We start from the raw sequence: 26,525 nt of genomic DNA, 5'->3' as shown, positions 1-26,525 counted from the left end.
GATATTTAGTGACATGCAGGTTATTAAAAATCTCTTTCCCTATTTCATAAAATCATAGAACAAATCATTCCAGAATTCTCACTCAAAGCACAAATTTCCAGATTCAAATTGTCATATACTGGGCCCTTTATGTGAAGATTCTAATTTTGTCTTTCTTTTCTCTAATTTTGAGAAAGGTGATAGGAAGAAGAGAGTGATCAGGAGCAAGGAGGACACTCATCTATAGCACTCATAGCTGCATTGTTGAAGGGTCTGAAAGACTTGGGGGGATAGATAATCCTGGAGAAGGTCTATCTATGCTAAAAGTGCATATCAACTGGATTGCACATGATTAATCAATCATCTGTTCCTAAGTAAGACAGACAGTTATGAATCCGCATTCAGGCCCCCAGATTTTACCCTGTTTATATTCATCATCCTCATCTTCAAAGTGTTCTGATGCTGTGAGAAAATCTTCTTCTATTGAAGACACAGAGCAGTTAGTATCATCTTCTGGCTTCAAGCTGCCAGCCTCTACATGCAGCTGCTTTTTCTGCATGAGCTCCAGGCCGATCAGAAACTTGTTTATTTCAAAGATGATGCAGCTTGTGTTCTTCCTTCTGTTTCCTCTTGCACACTGAAGAAGACATACGTCTGCCAGCCAAGAACACTAGGGGATGGAGGGGGAAGAAGGAAACAACACACGGAAATTATGCAAATATGAGATAAAAATAAGGAATATTTTATACATTTTTTCACATTCCCAAGGTATTTCTTATGTAAAAATATCACATTCATAACATTTACAAGACATGATGTATATTCTGCTTGAAGGGCTACAATCCTAAACTCAGGAGTATGCTCTACTGAACATATGCATCAGATAAAGAGCCAGTATGTTCAGGTTATATATGCTTGCATGACTTTGTTAAACTTGATATCAGATTCAGTTCTTTATTGTACTCTCAGATTCATTTCCTGTTTCAGGGTCAAAAGATATGTAATTTGAAAGGGGACAGCTCAAATACATCTGCCCGGAATAGGACTCTGATTCTAAATATAGTTAGCCCTAATACAGTCCCAGAATAATAACAGAGCCATTTAGTTCTCATCCAGATAAACCTCTCTTTTGATAGTATATATATAGATGCCAATGGATGAGTGCCTGTGATTATAAATATTTTGAAAATATTTACAGTGGATTAGTTTGAACACTTAAAGAAGTGAATGGTCTGGTGACATTGCTAACCATGACTACAAATTGGCTATTTTCTGTAAATGAGTGGAGGTACCAGGTATTTGTTCTTATAAATAGTTATAATTAGATTGAATCTAATGTTTTAGTTCATGAAAAGAGACTTGCACTCACAATGGAATCCTTTCTGCTCATGAAAAGATCTTTTATGTGAAAAAAACTCATCCCATGAATGTAATCTCCTTCTGTTTATATAATTAACATTTTTAATATGATAAAAATCTGTTTTATTAAAAATTGCCTAGATAAGAATTCTTGAAATATATAGATTCATATATATAGTAGCAACAATCAGGTTTAGAGTAATGTTCATTCAGGGCAACTCCCATTGTGTTTAACCATAATTTTAAAAATATGCTTCATGTAATCCAGTGCCTCCAGATGTATTTTACAGTATTAGGATCACATTATTGTAGTGGAGTCATATACAAATTGATTTTCTGTATTGCATTCAAGAGAATTGCATATAATTTAAATCCTAAGACAGTGGTTTGATTAAACTGATCAGCTATTGATCACACATATATGCTAACTATCCACCCCACACATTTGGTACCATGTATAATTCTATATATATTTGTTCCATACTATGTTCCCTTGGATAAATGAGACATACTCCCATGTACATGGGTATAGGACTATTGCATCCTCATTTTATTCATTTGTATACATACATATATATGAACATCTCTGGCTACTAGTTGGCTAGTGTACACCTCTGTAAGTTTCTGCAATTATTTCTGAAATATCGATCAGGGCATGAAGGCATTTCTAAAGGTTAATTTGAAGTTCATACCTGGGACACTTCAAAATCAGCCTGAAGATTTTCTGAAGTTAATCCACTCAGGAAAATAATTTCATTGTCTTTTGGTGGCTGTACATTCATTGAGGCAATAAACTTTGGAAGATTTGGAGAGATATTGACCAGTTTCTGAAATACAAGAATCAGGATCTTGAGGCAGATTGTATTGTATTTGGTAACATATGCTTGCTATCAAATACAAAATAATTCTGATTGCTGACATCCTCAAAAATGATCTCAGAATGAACCTCATTAATAGTAAACGGAGGTGAATTTTAAAATGGAGATGTTATGAGATCATACAATTTCAGACATCCATTTTAACGTTTTTTATTCACATGCATAATAAGAACTATATGACTGATTTCTACTGTTAGAAAAAGATTGAGAATTGTTGAATTAGAATGAGGAACAACTTTTAGAAATTCCCCTCTGTGTTTCCATGAATAGAACATAGAACTATGTTAACTAGACCAGTGCCCCCCACAACCTTTTGGGCTCCAGGGACTGATTCCATGGAGAGAGGTCTTTCCGTATGCCGCCTGATCCCACAGATGGGGCTTCATTATTTGTGCAAACCAGTTTTTGGCATGCTGCGGACTGGTGTTGGTCCAAGGAGGGGAGCTTAATTTGCTTCCTTCAGTCTATTTTAAGCATAAGAAAAACTGATTATTTTGAACTCAGCCAACTTCAGACTTGTAGATAGAATTTTGAAATATTTGTTTTCTGGTTCTCAGTATCATTTCAGGCCTGAATGATACTGAGAACCTTTCCACACAATTATCACAGATTAGTCCAAGCTTTTTAAAATAATAATAATAATCAGCTGTTGAATTGGAATGTGATCATAGAAATTTTTTTCATTTCCTTTTTATACAGTTTGGAACCAGAAACCTTTGCTGCTCTACATTTCCACTGGAGATCAAGATCTAACTTCTCCCATGACTTTTGAAATGTGCTTAAATCCAACATACTAAATATTAAGTGTAGACAAAAAAAATCTAAAAAAATCATTTCAGTCAAATACTTTACCAAGATAATGAAAATGTTTTCCACACAAGTGTCTAGAAGGGAACCTAGGGTGTTTAGTAATTAAAATGATTAGATTAGGGAAGAACAAGTGACAAAACAACTAGAATATTTAATCAGCTTAGATTAAAAAATTAGAAGGGAAAAATATTTTTCAGGTTTTTAAAAGTATGCAGACAAAAAGGTTAGGCAGCTTAAAATTAATTGCCATAAATTTATTAGGAAAAACTGTTCAGCACAGAAGGTATTCATAGAATCATTTTACTTGTTTCCCAAGGAATTTCTGAGCAGTTATCCAGTATGCATTATTTCTACAAGAACAATTTGGATAAAATCTCTTTTCTAAATGTGAGAATGATGTTGCCGTAAGCCTTTCTGTGCATGTGCTTTACCCAGACTAAGAAATGATTTTTTTTAGTTGAAGTTTCCACACTCTAAATTCAAAGATCCCTACAAAACTAATTTAATTCTGCAATTATTGGGAATGGAATGAGATAACTGCTAATCTAAAAAAGGACTTATTTAAATAGTCCAATGAGAAACTGGCAAAGCAGTGGAATAAGATCTTCAAAATAGAGATTACTGGAATAAGATTTTCAAAATAGAGATAAATAGAATGAATTGAGACATTTCAGAAAAATATTTATTATAAGAGATTTAACAATCATAAATAAGACAACAAAATATCTGGATAATAGATGTTGCAATGTCTGTAAATAGCAGAACAGAAGAGAAAGAAATGGAGAAAAATCACAAAATACAAAGGTCTATAAATAAAAGCAGAACATCTGCGGTAAAAGAAAAGAAAGATAGTACCAATAGTAATAGGCACCTAGGGTGCAATCCCAAAATATCTGGAGCACCACCTGAGCACTGAAGAAAATCCCCATTAGGCAATTGCATAAGGCAATTGGAACAGATTACACCCTGTGACAATGTCTTTATTATTATTAAATAACAACATCTGCCTATCCCGGGTCTTTGGGAAGAACTCAGTAGGTGAATAAAGGTGACAAATCCAGTCTAAATATTGGGTTGACTGTGCAACCAACATAATTATAAATATAATAATATAAAATAATATCAGAAGGGAATCCATGGAATAATAGTAGTAATAGCATAACCCACATTTGCAAGAATAGTGTCTAATCTGGACAAGGGGGTTGAAACTATTTAATTTTATTAATTAGTTTATCACTGAATGCCAGTTGCCTTACGGCTGTGCAAATGCCTCTGTGGATATTTCTAGAAATGTGTGTTTCTGTGTGGAGACTAGATACATATCTAACTGCTGAAATTTCTACAATTCAGATGTGAGAAACAGTCATAGTGTTTAAGCATTGAATTTCACAATTAATTGGATTCATGTTCAATTTTCCATCTAAGAAGCTCAAAGCAACATACTTAAGCAGGTTTCTTAACTCTTCTCTCCACCATCCATAAATTGGATGCAGAAGAGTGACTGACCGAAATCACACCATGAGCTACAAGGCTGCATGGAAATACTGTTGGATCTATTCCTACATGAATCCTACTGCATGTACTAGAAGAACACTTGCCTGTTTCATGAATTCACTGTTGTAATCAGCCTTGCCTGCATCCAGATTCACAAAGCAGATCTGTAACGAGAGTATGAAAAACAAATGAAAAAAAATGAGGGGGAATAGAAAAAAAAAATCTATAAACCTATTTGGAGACAAAAAATAAACTCATTTTTCCTAAAGTCCTTTTGCAGAATTACAGTTGTTACCACAAAAAAATGTCCAAAAGTAAGCAGCCTGTTACTTAGAAGAAGGACTTTGTTAAATTAATCTGGAACATAAGAAATTGATTTATGTTTTGTCCTTCCTAATCAGACTAGCTAGGATTCTCCAGTGACCGAGGATGAATTTTTTTATACTACATACAGTATTATTCAATGTTTCCCACAAAGGTGCTTGATTCTGAACAGTAAAAGATAAATGATAACTTTCCCCTAGCACCCAAGAAGCCATTCATACACAAGGAAGATAAGTATCTGTATATTTATATATTTTGGGGGGAGGGGGTATGAGAATGCTTTCTTGAGAATTTCGTAGTACAAATCTTCCTTTCCAAAAACACAAACTATTATGCAGTTGAAACAATGGGACTGTATCATAAAAAAAACTTTCAATCCATTGCTACTACTACTACATGACAAAAAAAAAAATCTTGTGTTAATCATAAAACTATCCTCATGGTGCCTAGATAACAACCTGCACCTGAACATTGGCAAGACAAAGGAGATGGTGCTAGACTTCTGGAGGAAAAGAGAGGAACCTGCCCCACTTTACATCAGGGGGGACTATGTGGAGAGAGTTTCCTCCTTCAAATTCCTGGGAGTCTACTTTTGTGAAGATCTTACCTGGAAAACTAATACAGCCCAGGTGGCCAGAAAGGCCCAACAGAGACTCCACTTTCTCAGGGTTTTTCGGAAAAACAGGGTAGAACGACGACTCATGACCTTCTTCTACCGGTCTACTATTGAAAGCGTTCTCACATATTGTATTGTGGTTTGGTATGCTGGCCTGACAGCTGCAGACAGGAAGGTATTGCAGAGGATGGTGAGCACAGCACAAGACATCGTGGGCTGTTCCCTGACTCCACTGGATGACATCGCCAGGGCCCGTTGCCTTGGCAGAGTGAGGAAAATTCTCAGGGATGACTCACACCCTGGTTGGTACTTTTTTACTCTCCTACCATCGGGTAGGAGATACAGAAACATAGCCAGCCGTACCAACAGGCTGAAGAACAGCTTTTATCTATGGGCTGTCAGGCTTCTGAATGGGATATAACTTTGTAACTTTATGCATGACAGACTCGTGAGGCCGGCGTGATGTGCAATTAGTTCACAGGGTGAAATAAGTTGGGGGGTTGTAGACACCGTGAGGTGAGGGGGAGGCACAGAGGGAGGCTAGCCAATTTCACTGTATACATGTTATACTTTGATAATAAAGGATTTATTTATTTATAAAATACAGACTGATCAAATAGAAGTAATGAAGCTAGCTATAGCAGTATAGGACTGTGAAGAATCTGAAAGCCATTTCAGCAAATGCCATTTTATAACATTATGATAATGTTCTCTGGTATTCATAAAAAAAACAGACAACTATATCTCTTTTAAACAAATCACAATTTGTTTTTTTTTTTGTTGATTTGGGACCGAAATTAAAGTCATAAAAAAGCTTGCTTTAAGCATGTATGAGAGTCACTAGGGAGAAATGGCTGTAGAACAAATACAGTATCAGCAATGTGTCATAACACAATAGCACAATTCAGTTTAAGGTTTTATATTTATCTGGTTTTCATTTATGCCTATGTACAGTAATATGCATTGATTCCATGTAAAAAAAAATGCAGTGGCTGTGGCAACCAGATATAATATATTGACAAATTGAACCCAGAAAGGAAAATTCAAGAAAAGATAATATATTATTTTATTTTAAAATGTTGTCTTTGCATTGTTCTAGACATATATTTAAATAAATAAATCTTAAAATAAGTCGCTTGGATGGTGATTGTTATTTCAACCATGTAAATTTATGCTTGGGGGCCGCAATGTTATCACAGGGGGTCTGTGAAGGCTTGAAGAAATTTTATTAATTAAGTCTTAAGTCTTGGTGGTCCATGGCTATGGTCTGTGGCCACAAAAGGTATTTAAAGGGGGTAAATGGTGAAGAAAAAGTTGAGAACCACTGCATATAAGACATCAGTCTATCTTTTCTGTATTTCACTATCCATCCTGTGCTTTTTTTCTCATACAGTTTTCCCCACTATAAGCATGTTTCTTTCAGATTAAAAAAAAATCATTTTTTACTGAAGGAAAGTGATTTTTTGGAGGAAGTGGGACACATAATAGAAAATTAGGAGGATTTTGTTCCAACCATAACTTTTCTACTCAACTGGCATAATCTGAATCTAACACACAAATCTACCACAACTTCTTGTTAGTAGTCAATCTATTTGTGAAGTCAAACTGCAAGTTTGGTATACTTGCATTGGTCTATGCCACATTGCTTTCCATTGCACCAGCCCTGTTTACATGCCCTATTTATCAAATCATATTCACATTTCAGTTTTTTTGGTCAGATTGGAAGTAAATTAAGATGCATTATGGAGGGGATTGTTATGCCTTCATAATTTCAAATAAATTTTTCCCCACAGTATTATGATGGGTCATGAGGAGCTCAAAATCTTCGCTCCCTTGAGTGCTTTTAGCATTTGGATGAACAACTTTTGCAAACACTAGAGTCAGCTAAAGGCTGGGAATGAAAATATTGTTCTATATTATATTACTTTGGAAAGAAGCAAAATAGAGCTCTAGAATTCATAAAGTTAAGGGCAAAAGGCCAACTTTTCTCAAATTTAGCTTCAGCTTTTCATTTCTGAAATGAAACTCTATGCCTTGTTTTTAATACTGTAAGAGGCATCCTAATGCAAAAAAATGATATCCTCAGCAAAGTAGTTATCTGCTCTCTCAATCTATTGACCAGTTCCAATTCTTCTGAGGGGCATCAAAATGCTGAGCAGACACCTGTCATATAAAATAAATTGCATTTATGCTTTGTCGAAATTACTAAGAAAAGCAATAGCACCAGTCTGCTGCCTTACCGCCCTTTGACAGAACTTGGCTATATCAGTCACTGATGATTGATACCAAACTTCTGTTTGTCAGATAGCCCTTCAACAAACAAGTTTCTGGCAGATTTCCAGCTGAACTTTCAAATATCTCCTCTTCATTTCTCAGTAAATTCAGAAAAAAGCCTTTTTATGTTACCCTGGAGATGAATTCAGATTCCAATCCACCTCCTAAAGATGATGACCCTCCAGTCTAGCTTAATAAAGAACACATCATTTGGCTGTTTTCTGACAGATACAGTATTTTATTAGCAGGCTAGATAATATAATCAGTGCCCAGGACAGTGGATTTTGACATCACAAAGAAAACAAACAAGTTCTGACAACAGCAGAACCCAACAGTTCAATCCTGTTGATATAGATTCTCTACTATTGGCAAGAACATTCAATGAGGAATTGCAGTGGTCCAGTATGTGGGGGGTGCTGCAGGATTCTATTCTTTGTCCATTCCTTTTCAACTTTTACCTGAATCTGCTGCTGAGGTCATCTCCTAGTTTGGAGTTCGGTGTCATCAAGAGGCTGATGATAATAATTATATCTTCCAATTACAAAACATCTAAGTGAAACTGTCATGGTTCTGTCATAGTATCCGAAAGCTGTTCTGTTTGGATGGGGAGGAACTGTCTCCAACTCAATCCTACCAAGGCTGAGTAACTGTGGGTATTTGGCCAGCCAGATCTGGGCTACTGCATCTTTAAGCAGGGATGCATAGCACTTCTCCTTTCAAGACTGGTATACAATCTGGGGGTCTTCCTGGATTGTAGCTCTTGCTTGAAGAGCAGATGTCAGATATGGCCAGGAAGGCCTTTTATTCTGCTTGTAAACTACCCAGAATCACTTTTTGTGACATTGACAGCTGTATACATTTGCTAAATAAATAAGCAAAAAAAAAAAATAAATTTATATGATTACATATAAGACTGTATGTGAAAATGTAATGACTTCTCATTTATTTGGAACAATTTTATCAGAATGACCTCTGTGGTTATCTGACCTGTTTGCTATTATAAATTATTAGACTATAGTGAATTAATAATATTATATGAGTCACTATTGAATTGTGCAGCCTTTAAACTCTAAATTATGAACAAATACAAATAAATATAACACTATATTAGACTGTTCATAATATAACTGTATGACATAACATTTAAAAATGGACAGTCCCAATAATAATTCCCAAAGAGTATGCATGTTTCTTATCATAGTATTTGACAGAATTTTATTCTGTCGGATATTTTATTTCAGAGTTATTGGTCAATTTAAACAAGTAATAGAATTATATTTCTTACTGCCAAAATCATGTCTTTTTTTTAAGAGCACTATTGTAAGCATTTATGTATGACTGTATTGACTGGTTTAATTATTTAAAATTCTAAAGATTTACCCTTGGATTTCCTGTGATTTAAAACACTTTCCTGCTGTTAACTATGCACAATTTTATGGTACTTCCAGCTGTGACAATTAAATGTAATGAGTCACTGTAACAATAAACACATGCCAGCGCACACACAGACAAACCGATATTCATAGTTGGATGGATGGAAGAGGGTCTTTACTTGGTATTTGCAAAAAAAAAAAAATTAAATGTTTCTCTCTCTTTGTAATATGTAGTGTGTGTATGTTTGTGTGTATGTATTTAGAGCCCCAATTCCAAAGGTTTTTTTGTTTGTTTGTTTCAGCCACTGAAGCAGTGAGTAAATATCACAAGATGGCTAAATAAAATTATGGATTTTTTTAATAAGCTTATCTGTATTTAGTTTCATCACCTTCAATTTTCTTAGTATATATTTGCATACCTATGTGGGGTCTTGCAAACATACACAATATTGTCACTAGTTATTTAAAAATCTGAAAAAGGAGTCAACAATTGCTGTCATTGTCTTTGAAACTGGATTTTTTTTCCTAAAGAGACCCTTAATGTACTATCTATTCTCCATTTTCCTCAACACATAAAAATAATGTAAGATTTTTCTATTGTTGTTGTTAGCTACTAGATTTTTGATAATAAGCCATCTGAAAGTTAAATTTCTTGGTATTAGTGTTATCAAAAGATAGTATGACTGACAAATATATCCACTATAAAAAAATACTGAAGAATCCCAGGTTACTTTAACTGGGTAGCACCTTTCAGACTATTTTTTAAATTGTCATTTAGAGCTCAGATTTACAGTTCAAGCCAAAGAGCCAACTTGATCTAGTGGCTAAGATATCAGTTACATAAAGGGAGTCTTATCCTGCCTTAGGCATGAAAGCTGGTCAGTCAATTCCTGTCACAACCATGGATCAACACTCAGTGGAAGTGCCAGGATCGGCGCCAGGCTCCAGTTGGAGCTCGGTGCTGATCCTGATGCTTCTGCTGAGCCCTGAAGAAGCACCAATCAGCTGGAAAGCAACACTGATCCTGGAACTCCTGCTGAGCCCCAAAGAAGTGCCAATTAGCTGGACTGTTGCAGCATCTCCAGGGTCTTGTGATTTACATTCAGATGCTTGGCAACTGATTTATATTTATAATGGTCACAGTGTCCCAGGGTCATGTGAAGCAACCAAAACCTGCTGCAACCACCCAGCAAATGAGGGGAATAAAAACCAAACACCCCACCCCACCTCAGCTGCCAATCCTCAACAGAAATGCTCACAACAATGAAAATCTCGGACAGGAGGAAGAGTGCCGCCGGGTGGGCAGATAGGTGTCTTGCTTGGCTGTGGCTTGGGGGGCACTTTTTTCAGTGCCATTGTAACTTTGAACAGTCACTAAGCGAACTATTGTAAGTCGAGGACTACCTGTACTTTATCACTTTTTTCCTTTTTTTTTTTTTTGGTCATCAAGTTTTTGACACCTTGCTAGGTGACTAGTGGTACTCAGATATTGCCATATCCTAAAAGTGGTACAATGGGTGAAAAGGTTGAAAAGCCCTGGCTTAGTTCACTCGAACACATAACTAATAAGCTACCTGACATACCAGACAATGACACTATACTTTCTCAGGACTGGGTGGCAGGCACATATTGCATATAAACAAGCATCCAACCAGTGATGCTGATAGGAAAACTAAACCCGGCAACAAATCAGCATGTCTTCTTTGCCCACATTTACCCCAACATCGCCATTACAGGCCCTATAATTTTGTAACATTAGTAGTACTTTCATATGCTCTTCTTCCAATGTGGCAAATGTCATCATTTGCCAGCACTGCTCCTCTGGATTCTGCATAGAACACAGAAGCTGGATTTTGTGCAAAAGAATAAATGGCCATAATTTCAACATTAAGACTCAGAATAAGGATAAAACAATAGCAGAACATTTTAACATCTTTGGATGCTCTTTTACAGATCTCACAGTAGCAGAACTAGCTAGCTCATTTAAACAAGAAACTGTTGAACTTACATACATCGAAAGGATTCAGCCAAACTCAGAAAACCTTAATAAATACAATGTTTTAATACAGTACAATTGCTATTTAATAAGATATTCAAAATCTGTCTCACATGTAACCTGCATTTATTTAACACTCCCCCCCCCGTCTTTTCCCACTGTCATCCCAAATTATATCCTGCATCAATCTAGCTTCTCTGTTAATCTGATGAACTGAGTTGCAGCTCTCAAAAGCTTATGCTTTTAAAAAACAAAGTTGAAAAAATGCTACTGGGCTCTTGATTTTTGACTATCATAAATCAACATGATTCTCCTCCAATAAGTCATACTAATTTTATACAAGTATTTTTGCACTGAAATATTGAAGATCAATATATAAAATATTACCTCTGTCCTTAAGATCACAAATACCATATATTCCGGCGTATAGGGTGACCCGGCGTATAAGACGACCCCCTAGTTCGACGCTGGGTCGCAAGACGATCGATGCCGAGTCGCAAGACAATCGACGCCGAGTCGCATGCATAGAAAGTCGTCTTATATGCCGGAAACTACCGATATCTCTGACATATAAGACGATCGATGCCGAGTCACATGCCTAGAAAGTTGTCTTATACGCTGGAAACTATGTTATTGACACCGAGTCGCATGCCTAGAAAGTCGTCTTATATTCCAGAAACTACCTTATTTCTGGCGTATAAGACAACTCAGCGTATGACCCCCAAGTTCGGAGGCTGTTTCGATGCTCTCAAAAGTCTTCTTATATGCCAGAATATATGGTATATCACCATACGTTCCTGAAATAACCACTTGTTCTAGTGTGCCTTTTTTTTGTTCTCCATTTATTTGGGGGTGGGGAGGCAGCTGCCTTTGAGTCAGTCTTGAATCCTGATTGCCTGGACAATTCCCAAGTGTTTTCTTGGCAAGGTTTTTCAGAAGTGGTTTCTCATTGCTCCTTCCTTACCCAGCTACGATCATGCCTAAGACAAGACTGGAACTCAGTCTTCTGGTTTCTAGGCTGATGCCTTAAACTAGTTCTTTTTTGTTCTCTATTATACTGACTTTAATTTCAGTGCTTTGTCAATACAGTGTGTCTTTCAATATTTTAAAATATATTTTGTCTTTTGATGTTTGCTCTCCTTTTTTTAGGCAACTAAAATCTGATTTTTTTTAAACTTCTAAATAATGAGGACTGTTCAGGAACAGAAACCTGCAGAATGAAATCAAGCCTATTATGCATGCAATGCATCAGAAAAATGTATCTAAAGGATACTGCTTTGGACTCCAAATGGAAGACCATTACCTTCCATTTTATCAAATCAACACAAAACTGTTGTATCTTGTAAACTAGGACAATAAATTGAGGGCTAATGGAGAATTTTTCTCTTTGCAGTATTGTTTATTTTGGAAGTTGTTGCTACAGTTTTATTCCTGTCCATGGGAATTTTAAAAATTGTATTCTGTTGGCATTCTGAAATCATATAGTGCAAACCCTAGTACTCTCATCCCTGCAATTTAGTATGGGAGAACAAATATGTATGGATTGTGCCATTAAACTAAAGAAAAGAAATAAAAAAGGTAAAAAAGCACTGAAATACCTATCCTTACAGCATCTGCCTATAGAATTGTCTGCCCTTGTTAGTTAAAGTAGACATTGTTGTGACAATAATTCTTATTTTATCACTTCCTGCCTATTTTTAACATATATGATATTAAAAATCTGTAAAAATAGCACCATTTTCTTTGAGACTTCTGTGGCCATCTTATGTGACTTGTGAATCATCAGCACTTGTCAACTTGTTCACTTCAACTGGAGTCATCAATTCAATTAATATGGCAATTTAAATATACCCTCATGAAATCCTAAATGCCACTGTATAATTCTGGGAAAGAGAGGTTTAGCTGAACATTAATACATACTTTTTATTAGCCTAAGTCCTGACTTTAATATACACTTAGCATAAATTTGACATTTATTACTATTGTTTATTTATATGAATACTTACTTTGAGGGTTCAGTATGGATCATAAATCTGTAAAGAAAGGGGAGAGCTAAAATTTTTTTCTAGTTATGAAAAAGTACCTTTGACAAATGGTCCCATTAACTCAGTTCTGTCGGTGCTCCTCTACGTTTCTTAGGCAATTGTTTTCTTTCTTACCTGAACCGAAGAGAGACCACCCACATACATCAGCAGATGTTTAATCAGTGAGGAATAATTTTATACCTGCTGGGAATTCTGTACAGCATCAGGCTAGAGAAAACTGTTTTGCAAGCGGTAGACCTGAATTTATTTATAGGAACAATGATGTGCAAAATAAGATATGAAATATTATTGCCTTGTATGAATACGATATGTGAACATTTCACACATTATTCTTGACATGGCTGTATAAATTACTTTTTCTACTGGACTAAGGTTAAAATAATTTGTTTTCTGAATACTGTTTTGTTAGACATGGTTTTGTTTTTACAGTATTCCTTTCTAAACACCTACATTTTAAAAACTGCAAAATGTCAATATGTCAGAAATGTTAGACTGAAATACCTGCTAAGTCAGAACATTTTCCTGTGGGTCTTCAGCTACTGTGAAACACAGCTATAATATACCAACGGTAAGACAGCAATAATAATCATTTCATTGCAAATTAATGCCTATCATTTATTGAGCAATCTAGTGAAGCACTACGTAAGCCTTCATCAATTCTCCACAGGTGTCAGACATAAACCTGCTAGTTGGAATGCTGGTGACAATATTCGATTCATTTGAAGAGCATTAGTTGACTTTGACTATTTTGTGATTACACTAATTCTTACTTGCAAGCAAATGGTAGATCTTCAAGATATTCCAGTGTACCATTATTACTACTTTGTCATGACATTAGTTTTGGTCACTGCGCAATCTTCTTGCAGTAGCTAATTGGATCGTCCATTGTTTCTTCAGCTTCTTTGCACAGGCAACATTTGCAATATGTTGTTCTCTTCTCAATTCTGCTTTTACTTCCCTTTATTCTTAAAGCTTGGTCTTGTGCAACCAGTATTAGCCCCCCTGTCTCTTCTTTCTTCAAGCTTCTTTCTCTTAGCCTTGGCAGGTCTTGTTATCTGCTTTGCATGCTTATATATATATATATATATATATATATATATATATATATATATATATATATATATATTTGTTTTCTGAGGTTTTCGCGGGTATTTGTATGTAGGTCTTTGGTTGTTCGGGTTTTCTCCCACGTAAAATTGGAAGTGTCTTGGCGACGTTTCGACGAAGTCCCATTCGTCATCTTCAGGCTGGTGCTTTCAGCTTCGTGCCTCGAGCTGCAGTGTGTGGTCTTGGCTGTTTCTTCCTTTTAACTGCCAGTGGAGGTATGAACTGATTGGTGGGAGCTTGGCTGTGTTCTGATTGGGTGGAGGTGTGTTTTGATTGGTTAGGGGCTTGGCTGTGCTCTGATTGGCTGGGGGGTTGGCTGTGCTCTGATTGGCTGTGCTCTGATTGGCTGGGGGAGTGTTCTGTTTGGTTGTGCTCAGGTTAGTCTGAGTTGCAGAGGGATTCAAGATTTTGGGCTGCCCTGCCATTCCTTGGCTTCGCGTTCGTGGTCGTGCTTCCTCTTCATGGAGGGTGTCAGTTTGCTTCATGTATGGATTGGGGGGGTTTAAAGTGGCTAATGATGCAGCTGTGGTCTGGCTTCTGGTTTGTGGTCGTGCCTCATAGTCAGTGTGGCTTTGGGTTTGTTTTTTGCGTGGATGTTTGGTGGTGACCTCCTGTGTGGTTTTTGTGAGTGTGGGTCTGGTATCATTTTTTGTGTTAGGGAGTCGTTTGTCAATGAGGGCGGGTTTCCAAATGGCTGGTAGGCGGGAGGTATCATCTCTCTTGTTCATGCTGTGTGGGCGTTTTTCTATCTCGATGGCTTCTCTGATTATTCTGTTATTAAAATGTTCACTTTTGGCAATGGTTCTGGTATTTTTAAAGTCAATTTCATGTCCTGTGGCTTTAAGGTGTTGGACCAGGGAAGATGTTGGTTCCTCTTTTTTGACTGAGTTCTTATGTTCTTCAATGCGTGCACTTATTCTTCTGTTGGTTTGTCCGATGTATGTGGTGGGACAAGTGGTGCATGGGATTTCGTATACTCCTTGATTTTCTAATTCAATTTTATCTTTGGGGTTTCTAAGGATGGTGGATATTTTTCTGTTTGTGCAGAATGCTGTTTTGATGTTGTGTTTATGGAGGATCTTACTGATTCTGTCTGTGGTGCCTTTTATGTATGGGAGGAGGGCTTTGCCGTTTTCTTGTTCTTTGTCTTGGATTTTAGTGGGGGTTTCTTTTTGGATTAGGTTTGTAATCTTATTTCTATGGAATCCATTGGATGTTAGTACATTGGTGAGAGTGTGTAGTTCGGGTTTTAGGTGTTGTTCGTCAGCTAAGCGTTTTGTTCTGGAGATGAGTGTCTTGGCTACAGAGTTGATCTGTGCTGGGTGGTGGTGGAAGATCTTCCCTGGTCCAACACCTTAAAGCCACAGGACATGAAATTGACTTTAAAAATACCAGAACCATTGCCCAAAGTGAACATTTTAATAACAGAATAATCAGAGAAGCCATCGAGATAGAAAAACGCCCACACAGCATGAACAAGCGAGATGATACCTCCCGCCTACCAGCCATTTGGAAACCCGCCCTTATTGACAAACGACTCCCTAACCCCAAAATCTTAAACCCCTCTGCAACTCAGACTAACCTGAGCACAACCAAACAGAACACTCCCCCAGCCAATCAGAGCACAGCCAAGCCCCTAACCATTCAGAACACACCTCCACCCAATCAGAACACAGCCAAGCTCCCACCCAATCAGTTCATACCCCCACTGGCAGTTAAAAGGAAGAAACAGCTAAGACCACACATTGCTGCTCAAAGCAACGAAGCTGAAACACGAATGACGTTCGCCAAGACACTTCCAATTTTACGCAGGAGAAAACCCGAACACCAAAGACACACACACACACACACACACACACACACACACACACATACATATATATATATATATATATATATATATATATATATATATATATCTTGAATGTACACCCTGTCAGCCCAAATATGGGAGAAAGAAATCTTCTTTCTTTTTCTTTTTCTTTTTCCTGTATCAGCTCAATCTAGAGCCATCCACAAGCAGCAGTCGCCAACTGCGACATCATTTTACATTTTTAGGTTGCTAACAAAGAATAAAGAGAGAACTGGTATAGCTATTTCGAGTTCCATTAACTCTCTTCAGCCAGACTTACTCTTCTGAGATTCGAACCTGGACTTATCTGCATGTTAGGCAGTTGTTATAACCTCTAAGCCACAGGTTCTCTCCCACTCTGTTAGCTATCAGGAGAGAGACAGGGGGAGGAGATTGTGGATGGCTTGTGGATGGCTCTAGATTGAGCTGATACAGGCAGGACACACCATCTACCAGAAGAAAACACACACAAACCGCTATCTGCACGCTCTCTCACACCACCACCCAGCACAGATCAACTCTGTAGCCAAGACACTCATCTCCAGAACAAAACGCTTAGCTGACGAACAACACCTAAAACCCGAACTACACACTCTCACCAATGTACTAACATCCAATGGATTCCATAGAAATAAGATTACAAACCTAATCCAAAAAGAAACCCCCACTAAAATCCAAGACAAAGAACAAGAAAACGGCAAAGCCCTCCTCCCATACATAAAAGGCACCACAGACAGAATCAGTAAGATCCTCCATAAACACAACATCAAAACAGCATTCTGCACAAACAGAAAAATATCCACCATCCTTAGAAACCCCAAAGATAAAATTGAATTAGAAAATCAAGGAGTATACGAAATCCCATGCACCACTTGTCCCACCACATACATCGGACAAACCAACAGAAGAATAAGTGCACGCATTGAAGAACATAAGAACTCAGTCAAAAAAGAGGAACCAACATCTTCCCTGGTCCAACACCTTAAAGCCACAGGACATGAAATTGACTTTAAAAATACCAGAACCATTGCCAAAAGTGAACATTTTAATAACAGAATAATCAGAGAAGCCATCGAGATAGAAAAACGCCCACACAGCATGAACAAGCGAGATGATACCTCCCGCCTACCAGCCATTTGGAAACCCGCCCTTATTGACAAACGACTCCCTAACACAAAAAATGATACCAGACCCACACTCACAAAAACCACACAGGATGTCACCACCACACATCCACACAAAAAACAAACCCAAAGCCACACCGATGATGAGGCACGACCACAAACCAGAAGCCAGACCACAGCTGCATCATTAGCCACTTTAAACCCCTCCAATCCATACATGAAGCAAACTGACACCCTCCATGAAGAGGAGGCACGACCACGAACGCGAAGCCAAAAAATAGCAAGGCAGCCCAAAATCTTAAACCCCTCTGCAACTCAGACTAACCTGAGCACAACCAAACAGAACACTCCCCCAGCCAATCAGAGCACAGCCAACCCCCCAGCCAATCAGAGCACAGCCAACCCCCAGCCAATCAGAGCACAGCCAGCCCCTAACCAATCAGAACACACCTCCACCCAATCAGAACACAGCCAAGCTCCCACCCAATCAGTTCATACCCCCACTGGCAGTTAAAAGGAAGAAACAGCTAAGACCACACATTGCTGCTCGAAGCACAAAGCTGAAAACACCAGCCTGAAGATGACGAATGGGACTTCATCGAAACGTCGCCAAGACACTTCCAATTTTACGCGGGAGAAAACCCGAACAACCAATGACCTACATATATATATTCTCTCCAGCACTCCAGCACTCAGTAAGCTTTCCTGGTTTAGTGGTTTCATCTTGTTCACCATCCAGATATTCTTCCACTGCTCTTTTTTTCTTGTTCAACTGTCTGGTGCACCTATTTCCTTGGTAAGTACAGTCTATCAATATACCTGCATGGATGAAGGGCATGATTCATTGTCATTATTTACTAGTCTTCCTATCCTATTATTCAACTTGGGTCCAATCCACTATTCCAGCTGTGCATATATTCACTGGAATTGCCCAGGTGTTATTTGCCTTGATAGTATTTCCAAATTGAGCTTGGACTTTAAGATCTTTCTTCTTGACTTCAGTGTGCTCGATGTTGTCAGTTTGAAGATGCCCAGGTATTTGTAATGTTCATATTCATTCAGATTCTTGATATTATTTCATAAGGCATATTGATTCCTTCAATTTTCATTATTTTTCCTCTGTCAATGATGAAAATGGCACATTTGTTTAGTCTAAACTCCCCCGCAGTATTTTGACTGTGTGTACAGACAGTGTTGAGCAGCGATTCTATTTCAGATTCCCCCCCCCCAATCAACCTAAATCATTCATGTAAAGAAAGTGGGATAACCTGGCAGATGTTTTTGATATTTGATAGTCATGGGCTAACATATTCAGTATTGTTGACAGAATAATCAGTGCAGTAACAAGTAGTAGTTGTTGTTGTTATTATTATTTCAATATATATGGCAGGGGTCCTCAACCTTGGCAACTTTAAGAGTTGTGGAATTCTGGGAGTTGAAGTCCACAACTCTTAAAGTTGCCAAGGTTGAGGACCCCTGCCATATGGCCACTTATCTCATTTAAACAATTTTGGATATTCACAACAGATAAAAGCAATCCCTTACTTTGGGATAGAGTTGGGGCTGTTGGATGGAGCTCAACCAGATGCCCTTCTAAATAAGTTGAGAACTCCCTTATTCTTATTCACTTCCCTACCTAAATAACATGGTAAGAATGTCATCAGCCCATCTTCCCAGCTATATGTTGGGGGTGAGTTATATCACCATTATACTTCTTATTCCACACAGCTGCCATGAAACATAATGCCCAAACCTTGAAGCAAACTACACTGAGATTCTTTAACAGAGAATAGCTGAATCATGAGAGGCATTGTTCATCAGCATTTGGATTTGAGGCAAGGTAGACACCTGTCAAGTCTTAACTTGGGTGAAACTTGGTTAGCAAGATTTTAAAAATAGCATATAGTTCTATTGAAAATTAATTCACTTAGTAAGAAGTAGTTACAGAAAGGATGGAGAAAGAAATCTGAAACTTTAAGAAATAAAAAAAATGATAACTGCAATATGAAATTTCAGAAACACTGGTTATCTTCATACATTTAGGCCTGGAGCAATTAGGAATTTTAAGAACATCTGTTGGATGCTCTTAAAAGAAAACTGCCATGGGAGAATTTACTATTAACAGAATGACTGCTCAGTGGCATGGCCCATCACAAACTATCCATTTAACAGGAGGCACTCTAGATACTCTCGCTTATATTAATGGGACCTTTAAGGGGCCCCAAGGCGTTTCCGTAAATAACTATGCTAAAGCTGTGTCCTGCTTGGCAGCATGTCAGCTTTGTATTTAATTTCTTTTTATTTAAAAGTTGGCCTACCAAATCTGTGCTATAAAAATGCACGTAATCATACTATGACAGAAAAAAAAAGAATTTTCTGTATCTCTTTGGTGCTATCTAATAGTGATCAGAATTTCTGCAGCACAGATTAATAAAGAAAATGAAAATATATTTTAAAATTATTGTTTTCCCCCCAAAAAACAATCTTTAAACTTAAACCTTTAAAGTAAAAATGCAAATGAAAAGATACAAACTAAGAAGGAACTGAAATAAAATCTTATATTTTATACTTATCAACAGTCATTGGTTTACCAATTCACTACTATAATATGAACAATGCATGAAATTATTGTAAGGCATCACAGAATCTCTGCCATAATAACACATATTGCTGCATCCTTTGATAGAAAGTATTGCCTCTTCCAGAACAGATAGACATTTCTGACAACCATTCCCTGACCTCTAGAATAATATCACTTTTCCAATTAGTATAGTAAATTAATATATATTAGCATATTTGTGGGAAAACCTTCACATGTTAAAGATGTTACTGTAATTTTGAATTAGTATCAAAACTTTGGAATTTGACTATTTTTCAGGAACTGTGGATATGTATTGTGGAATTTTACTGCTCACCAAGTATTAAATTGTAAAGGAACGCACACACACAAACAAACACATATGGCTTTGATGCACCATTCAGAACTACTAATAGCCTTCAGAGTTATAAAGATTACTTACCCTTGGAGTAAAGAAAAAAAAAACATAGTAAACTAAAGTTTTAAAAGCAAAATCATCTATACTTGAAGGCAATTAACAACCATACTTCAGGTGTTTTCCATAATTAATTCAGATTTAGATTCAAGAAGGCAAAAAAAAAAACATCAGGAAAAAAAACATTAATCTAAAGTGAGGTATAAAACATAGAAAAACCTCTAGCAATGAATTTTACAGATCTTATTCATTCAATTCAAAAGGGTGTTAAAAAAAAGCTGATTTTCAACATTACTTAGAAAATAACTTGGGCAGCATAAATGAAGGAATTCTCCCTCACCTCTATTTCTGGATTGTTATATTTCTCCCTTTGGGTTAGGCTCATTAAAATGCAGAACCTAGAAAAATAAAAACATTTCTACCTGCAGCAAAATAACTTTCTGTTTGAAACACTTGACATTCAGATGGTAGTTGACAAAATAACCTATTGTTCAGCAGAAGGCAGAGAATTAGTCACTTTAAGTAGTTCTTCTGTTTCCAGTAATGATTCTGAAATTGTCATGCTCACTCATTTGCCCAACACTTGTCCATTCTAAAACCTATGTCCTCCTATGAAGAGGAGCATCCCTTCTCTTCAGGCGTTGAGGAACTACCTGAAGTCTCAAAAAGATATTTCTCTTCAGCTGAAGGCTCAGTTAAGGTACCTTTCAACTCAGTTGGTCTTCCAAAGGCTGGGCATGGGCAAGCTGTGATAAAGGACTTCAGCTAAAGCAAAGCAGCCAGGAATGATGGAGCTGCATGCTTCAATGAGTTAATTATAAGCATCAAGATTGATGCCTTTTTCAAGTCAAAATGCTGCCACAAATTGTATTCTCCTTCAAGAGAAGTGAAGGTAGTTCTGCAAAGCAGTGCTGCTTCATTCAGACCTCAGTTTTCTGCTTCACCCTACCCCAAAATTATTTGAATCATGGCTTGTTAAACATGCCATAATGGATTGGTTGATACATAGTGACTTCCAAAATTACTGGATATAATCACTAGAATATATGGCACAAAACTGCAAATTAAAATGTCACAGAACAGGGGAATCATTGAATAAATAGGGAATTGTAATATTAATTGCATTGACTTAAATTCCTTTAACTTAAATATAAATCAAAACAATTAAATTTAGCTTTCACCTTAACTTTATCTTTTTGTTTCTACACCATCATGCGATCTCAAAAATGTCCCAGTAAATTTATAAATATATTACAAGTTGTTCTTCATATAAATACTTGGCATGGTCATACAGAACCTTTTATGCATATTTCATAGCATTTAGAAATAATTATGAATCTTTTGTTGTAATGAAAGGTGACTACTTTTTGGTTCTAATGTAATTAATTGTCACTTCTGACAAATCCTTAAGAAAAATATGCCAATAAATATTCATGTCATGCTTGCCATCTGCTTCCTTTGGTAGCATATGTTAAGAATTAGCAGGGCACTTCTTGTTTATACCTGAAATAATTTTGGCCCCACTGAGTTTTTTGATTCAAAATAGCACCAAATCATAACATTGCACAGGTAAAAGCTAAATTAAATTCTCCCTGGCATTCCATTTCAAAAAGATCACAGATACTGTATATCATGTTTGTAAAATGATAACTACAAATCCCCACCAAACACACAGCAACCAAATGGCCTGCTGGATACCACTACTTATAGCTTTTCTAAATACCCAGTTATTGTAGTATAACTCAAAGATGGACAACCACTAAAATTATTTTCATTGTTAGTGAGGTTTGAGATTTTTATTTATATGGATATTTCTTTAAATTGTTAAAATATTTTCTGAGGATAAATTTATATATCAGTTGGAATTTTTACAGAGTTTCCAGAAACAATTCCATTATATAAAGTCAATGAAACTATTCAGAATGCTCTGTGTAACTGTATCTGACTACCTCCTTCTAAAGATGCTATTTTAGCTGCTGCAACTGCATGTCCTTTAACATGCAAAATGACACCATGCATATGGGTAACAGAGGTCAACTCTTTGTCTTCATAATTTTATTAAAACTGAGTAATGATCTATCCTTAAGTAGGAGCCATAGTCAAAAGAGAGCAAGAATAAGGATTGGTTCTATCCACTCTACAATGTCTAAAATGGAGAGAACAAATAGACTTTCAGCTGCAAAATGACTGGGGTAAAAAACATGACATGAAAGAACAATGTATTTATATTTCTTGTATAAGTAAACTTGGGATTTATTTTCAATGGCATAGAATAAATAAAATAAGTCAGTTGACCATGAATAGGATAAGTTTAGACCAAACCAAACTCGCGACATCACGTGACGTCACGCGACATATTGGGACTTTTCCCCATTGCCAGCAATGGTGTGGGTGCGGTTTTGGCATGACACATCCGGCCCATGGGCCGGCAGTTTGACTGGTTTAGACCAATCATCATCTTTCATGCCAACTTAGCTCACAGGGTTATTGTGATAACAAAATAAGGAAGGAAACCCTAGTGTGTTATTTTGAGGTCCCAGAAGAAAAATGTAATGAATATATAAAATAAGGAAATTATATACTCATTCCATAATTTATGCTATGTACTATATCATCAGGTTGGGAAAATCAGATACGTTTTTTTTTACATACCGTAAATGCCGGCGTATAAGGCGACTTCCGTGAGCGCTGAAATCGGCGCCAAAGATGGGGGTCGTCTTATACGCCGAGTCGTCTTATACGCCGGAAATACTGGTAGTTTCCAGCGTATAAGACGACGTTCTAGGAATGCGGCCCAGCTATAAAGACGGGGGTCGTCTTATATGCCGGGTCGCCTTGTACGCCGGCATTTACGGTAAGTTAATTATCCTGACTCCCCCTTTTAGGCAGCAAATAATTAACAGACAGGCATAAAGCAGATGAACCAGTACTGTGATCAAATTGCAGCAATGGACATGTGCAAAGCTGAAGCAGAGAACATTTATCTTGGAAGTAATCAGTATTATTAACTATCATTAGGACCCTATGAATCTAATCATTTAAAGCAAAGCATTAGCTTTCTATTTGCAAAACTGTGAAGTTCTGAGAAACTATCCTCAGGAAATAGCCATGGCTTTTTATTGCTATAGCACTAACTTCCTGAAACTATTTTTTTCTTTTTCCTTGGTGAAATGTAATTAAGGTGTTTCAAAATTAAGCACTAAGCAGCAGATTAGCACTAAAAATATATAATTACTAATAATAACTTAGGTTTCAAACGAACAGAGAGGATACAACCAAAAGATGCAAAGCTAATTTTTAAAACTCTAAATCTTGACCAATATGGCTTGAAATTATGGGTACTATGATCCCATGCATGTGAAAGTTTTCAGATTGGAGATGACTCTTCTAAAATATTTATAAATAATACTGATGGCAATTCAGAGTTATTTTAAGAACAAAATTAATAAATGTAATATTTCAGTTTAGATGCATACTCTATTCCTTAATTAGAATAGACTTCAAAAAGCATTTATAAATTTGCTTAGAAATCTCCTAAACCAATGATCTTTTTTTGTTTCTACACTTTGTATTTTAAGGCTCTCTTTGTTTCTCTTGGTAAGCAGTTCCATCTATGCCCTAGATCAGTGGTTCTCAACCTTTTTAATGCCGCGACCCCCAACCGGTCGTAAGTCGAGGACTACTCAACTGGTCCTAAGTCGAGGACTACTCAACTGGTGCAGCACCGTTTGCAGAATGGGACTTTTGGTGGGCTCAGCAGGGCAGAGACAGCCTGGACAATTCCTATTGGCTTTTGAAAGCCAATAGAATTAGACTCTATTCAAGAGAGTCTATTCTATTGGCTTTCAAAAGCCAATAGAATAAAAGGGAGTAGCACAGCTAAGGAAAAGGGGAAAAAAATGGCGGACTGCGTTGTTTGGCGACCCCCGTGAAATGGTCGTTCGACCCCAAATGGGTTCCCGACCCACAGGTTGAGAACCACTACCCTAGATTCTACGGTATCATTAAATATCCCTCTTAGTCACACCACACTTATCTTCATTGTATCAAGTAAGACCTTTTCTTGGTTGCTTTGGTTAAGTCTATACCTTTCTGTTTCTTTATTCTCCTGTCCCCACCCCAAAAAAATCCATGCCTCATTTCTAAGAACATAAATTAAAATATTAAATGAAATGACAGTAATTGTTTGTCCTATCTTCTTTGGCATGCATAGTTCTTTCCTCCTGAATCCCATGTTCTCCTTCTCCCTAAAGGGAAAAACAACTGCCAGATCATAGACGCCAATTCCAACAACAAAACCATAATTATATAATTGAATAACTTTCATTTCATTTCATTTCAGTAATAATCATAATTCCATTAGGCATTATTTTTCTTTAACTAATTTATATGCAATTTTATTGTGACAAATGCCTTTCAGAGCTATGATTATACATATCCTCCTCTACAAAGGACTTACAGAAGTGCAATTCTTATCCATCTTATCCTCCATGATGCCAATTCGACTTGGTGACTTCTGATTTTGGAGCCAATAGTCTGTTGATTCTAGCAGGCTGTTACTGCAAAGAACCTGTTTTTAAAAAAAAAAACAATTCATAGTCCTTCTCAAAATGAAATCATGAGCTTGAATACAGCATTATATACAATGCAGAATAAGAGAGTTGCAAGGGTCCTTGGAGGTCTTTGCTCAAACAGGAGACACTATGTCATTCCGGACAAATTCAATCTCTTCTTGAAAACCTCAGTAATGGAGACCCACAACTTCTGGAGGCAAGCTGTTCCACTGATAAATTGTTTTCAGTGTCAAGAAATTTATCCTTACTTCTAGGCTGCATTGCTAAAGGAGGTTCTCAAAATAATTTTATTATCACCCATGCCATTTAAAGATGCTACAATAAATCAACTGCAGTAAATTAAAAAAAACCAATTAAACAAATTATGATTTAGTACAGGAGAGATCAATAGATAGTATGTGCATGTGTTGTGATTACTTTATCTACAATTTACATCTATTCAAGGAAAACTAATTAAGATGTATTCTATTATGATAGAATGGAGAATATCACAATCATTCTAATTTCATACCATAATCTGGAATTAAAATTTAATTATTCATTTCAGTATAAAAGCAATGGAAAGCTCTAGATTAAAGTAATCCAAGTATAAACTACAAAACTAATAATTAATTTATGGCTTAATTAAATCATTGTCAATTATCTGGGTTGGATTAGAAATAAAATCTTTTTCCCAACTTCTTTATCACAATCTTGGAGGATGCTCCAACTCATCTTTAATCATAGCCAATGAAGAAATTTTTATATTCTTAAACTCCAAACTCTCTTCCTGCCTTGACATTCTTAGTATGGTAGTCTCTGAAGGGCTGGTGGTTGATGAACAATGCCTTAAAGCAAAACCTTTTCCAATTATTGGAATGCCACTAAATAATCTTTTAAAAATGCAGCCTGGTATGTTACTTACTTTCTTACGAAAGAGACATTATCGTTTTATATAAAAATGATTTTGCCTCCTTTCATTGAGAGGCCTTATTTTTCAAATGCTAATGCTAGTTTGAAATTATAAATAGTCACACTACATTTGTTTGCAAATAAAATCTTGTAGGAAAATGTGTTTATGATTCCAAATGATGAGAAGGGAAGTGCCCAGCATCCCCCATTTCAACAGGATGCAAATTGTCATGATCAAAACTATGCATCATAGTAGTGCATTAAAGCTACTAGAAAGAAAGAGAAAAATTATGATGAAAAATAAACTACAACTATTCTATAATAACAACTATAAACTGATGAAAAATGAATATTTGTGTAAGGCATGCAGACTAAACCACATTATGATACTTTATTTCTCCCTTTAGGGGCTATGCTAGTTAATGGGCCAGAACTTTTAAAATCACATTTACAGCCCTTGCATAAATTCCAAGTAATATGTGAAATATAGCACCCTCGTAGTACAGTACTATTATTATTTTACTGTTATTGTTACTAAGCTTATATATAACTGGTCTGCAAAACTTCAGATTATTACTAGATAGCAATAAAAAGACCTGAGATACTAATTCTTTTGCAGAAAAGACAAAGCGATTACTGTTCCAGATTTTCATTGACTATTATGGCCACTGGGTTTGCAGGAATAGAACTTTCTGGGGGAAACAACAACAATTGTAAGACATGAGGCAAGAGGTGCCAGGTCTGACATTTAGAAATCTGGATGAGCACTAGATGGCAGGAAAGAGATATTAAAAGTTCCATTCTATGGTAGGTCTAGTTTAGTAAATGTGTCATTA

The 26,525-nt window shown here is 36.6% G+C and overlaps 1 protein-coding gene across 4 annotated transcripts in view; it reads right to left on the bottom strand.

Moving 5' to 3' along the window:
* LOC120311433 (SPHK1 interactor, AKAP domain containing) overlaps positions 1-26,525 on the bottom strand; it is a 72,911-nt gene that overhangs the window by 20,223 nt on the left and 26,163 nt on the right. For 2 of the 4 annotated variants that reach the window (XM_039350907.1, XM_039350908.1), the window contains exons 3-6: positions 24,684-24,794; positions 4,625-4,684; positions 2,031-2,165; positions 400-649 (exon numbers count right to left, since the gene is read on the bottom strand). In XM_039350907.1, the coding sequence (XP_039206841.1) occupies positions 400-649; positions 2,031-2,165; positions 4,625-4,684; positions 24,684-24,794 (556 nt within the window). Of the gene's footprint in view, positions 1-399; positions 650-2,030; positions 2,166-4,624; positions 4,685-13,109; positions 13,137-20,564; positions 22,814-24,683; positions 24,795-26,525 lie in introns of those variants that run through there. The other 2 variants (XM_039350911.1, XM_039350909.1) reach the window with 2 other exon arrangements.

The sequence above is a fragment of the Crotalus tigris genome, unplaced genomic scaffold, assembly GCF_016545835.1.
Source record: "Crotalus tigris isolate CLP2741 ecotype Arizona unplaced genomic scaffold, ASM1654583v1 scf7180000018364.571795, whole genome shotgun sequence".
Taxonomy (NCBI): Eukaryota; Metazoa; Chordata; class Lepidosauria; order Squamata; family Viperidae; genus Crotalus; species Crotalus tigris.
Note: the sequence above shows the minus strand (reverse complement) of the source record. Positions and strands in the feature narration are given on the sequence as shown.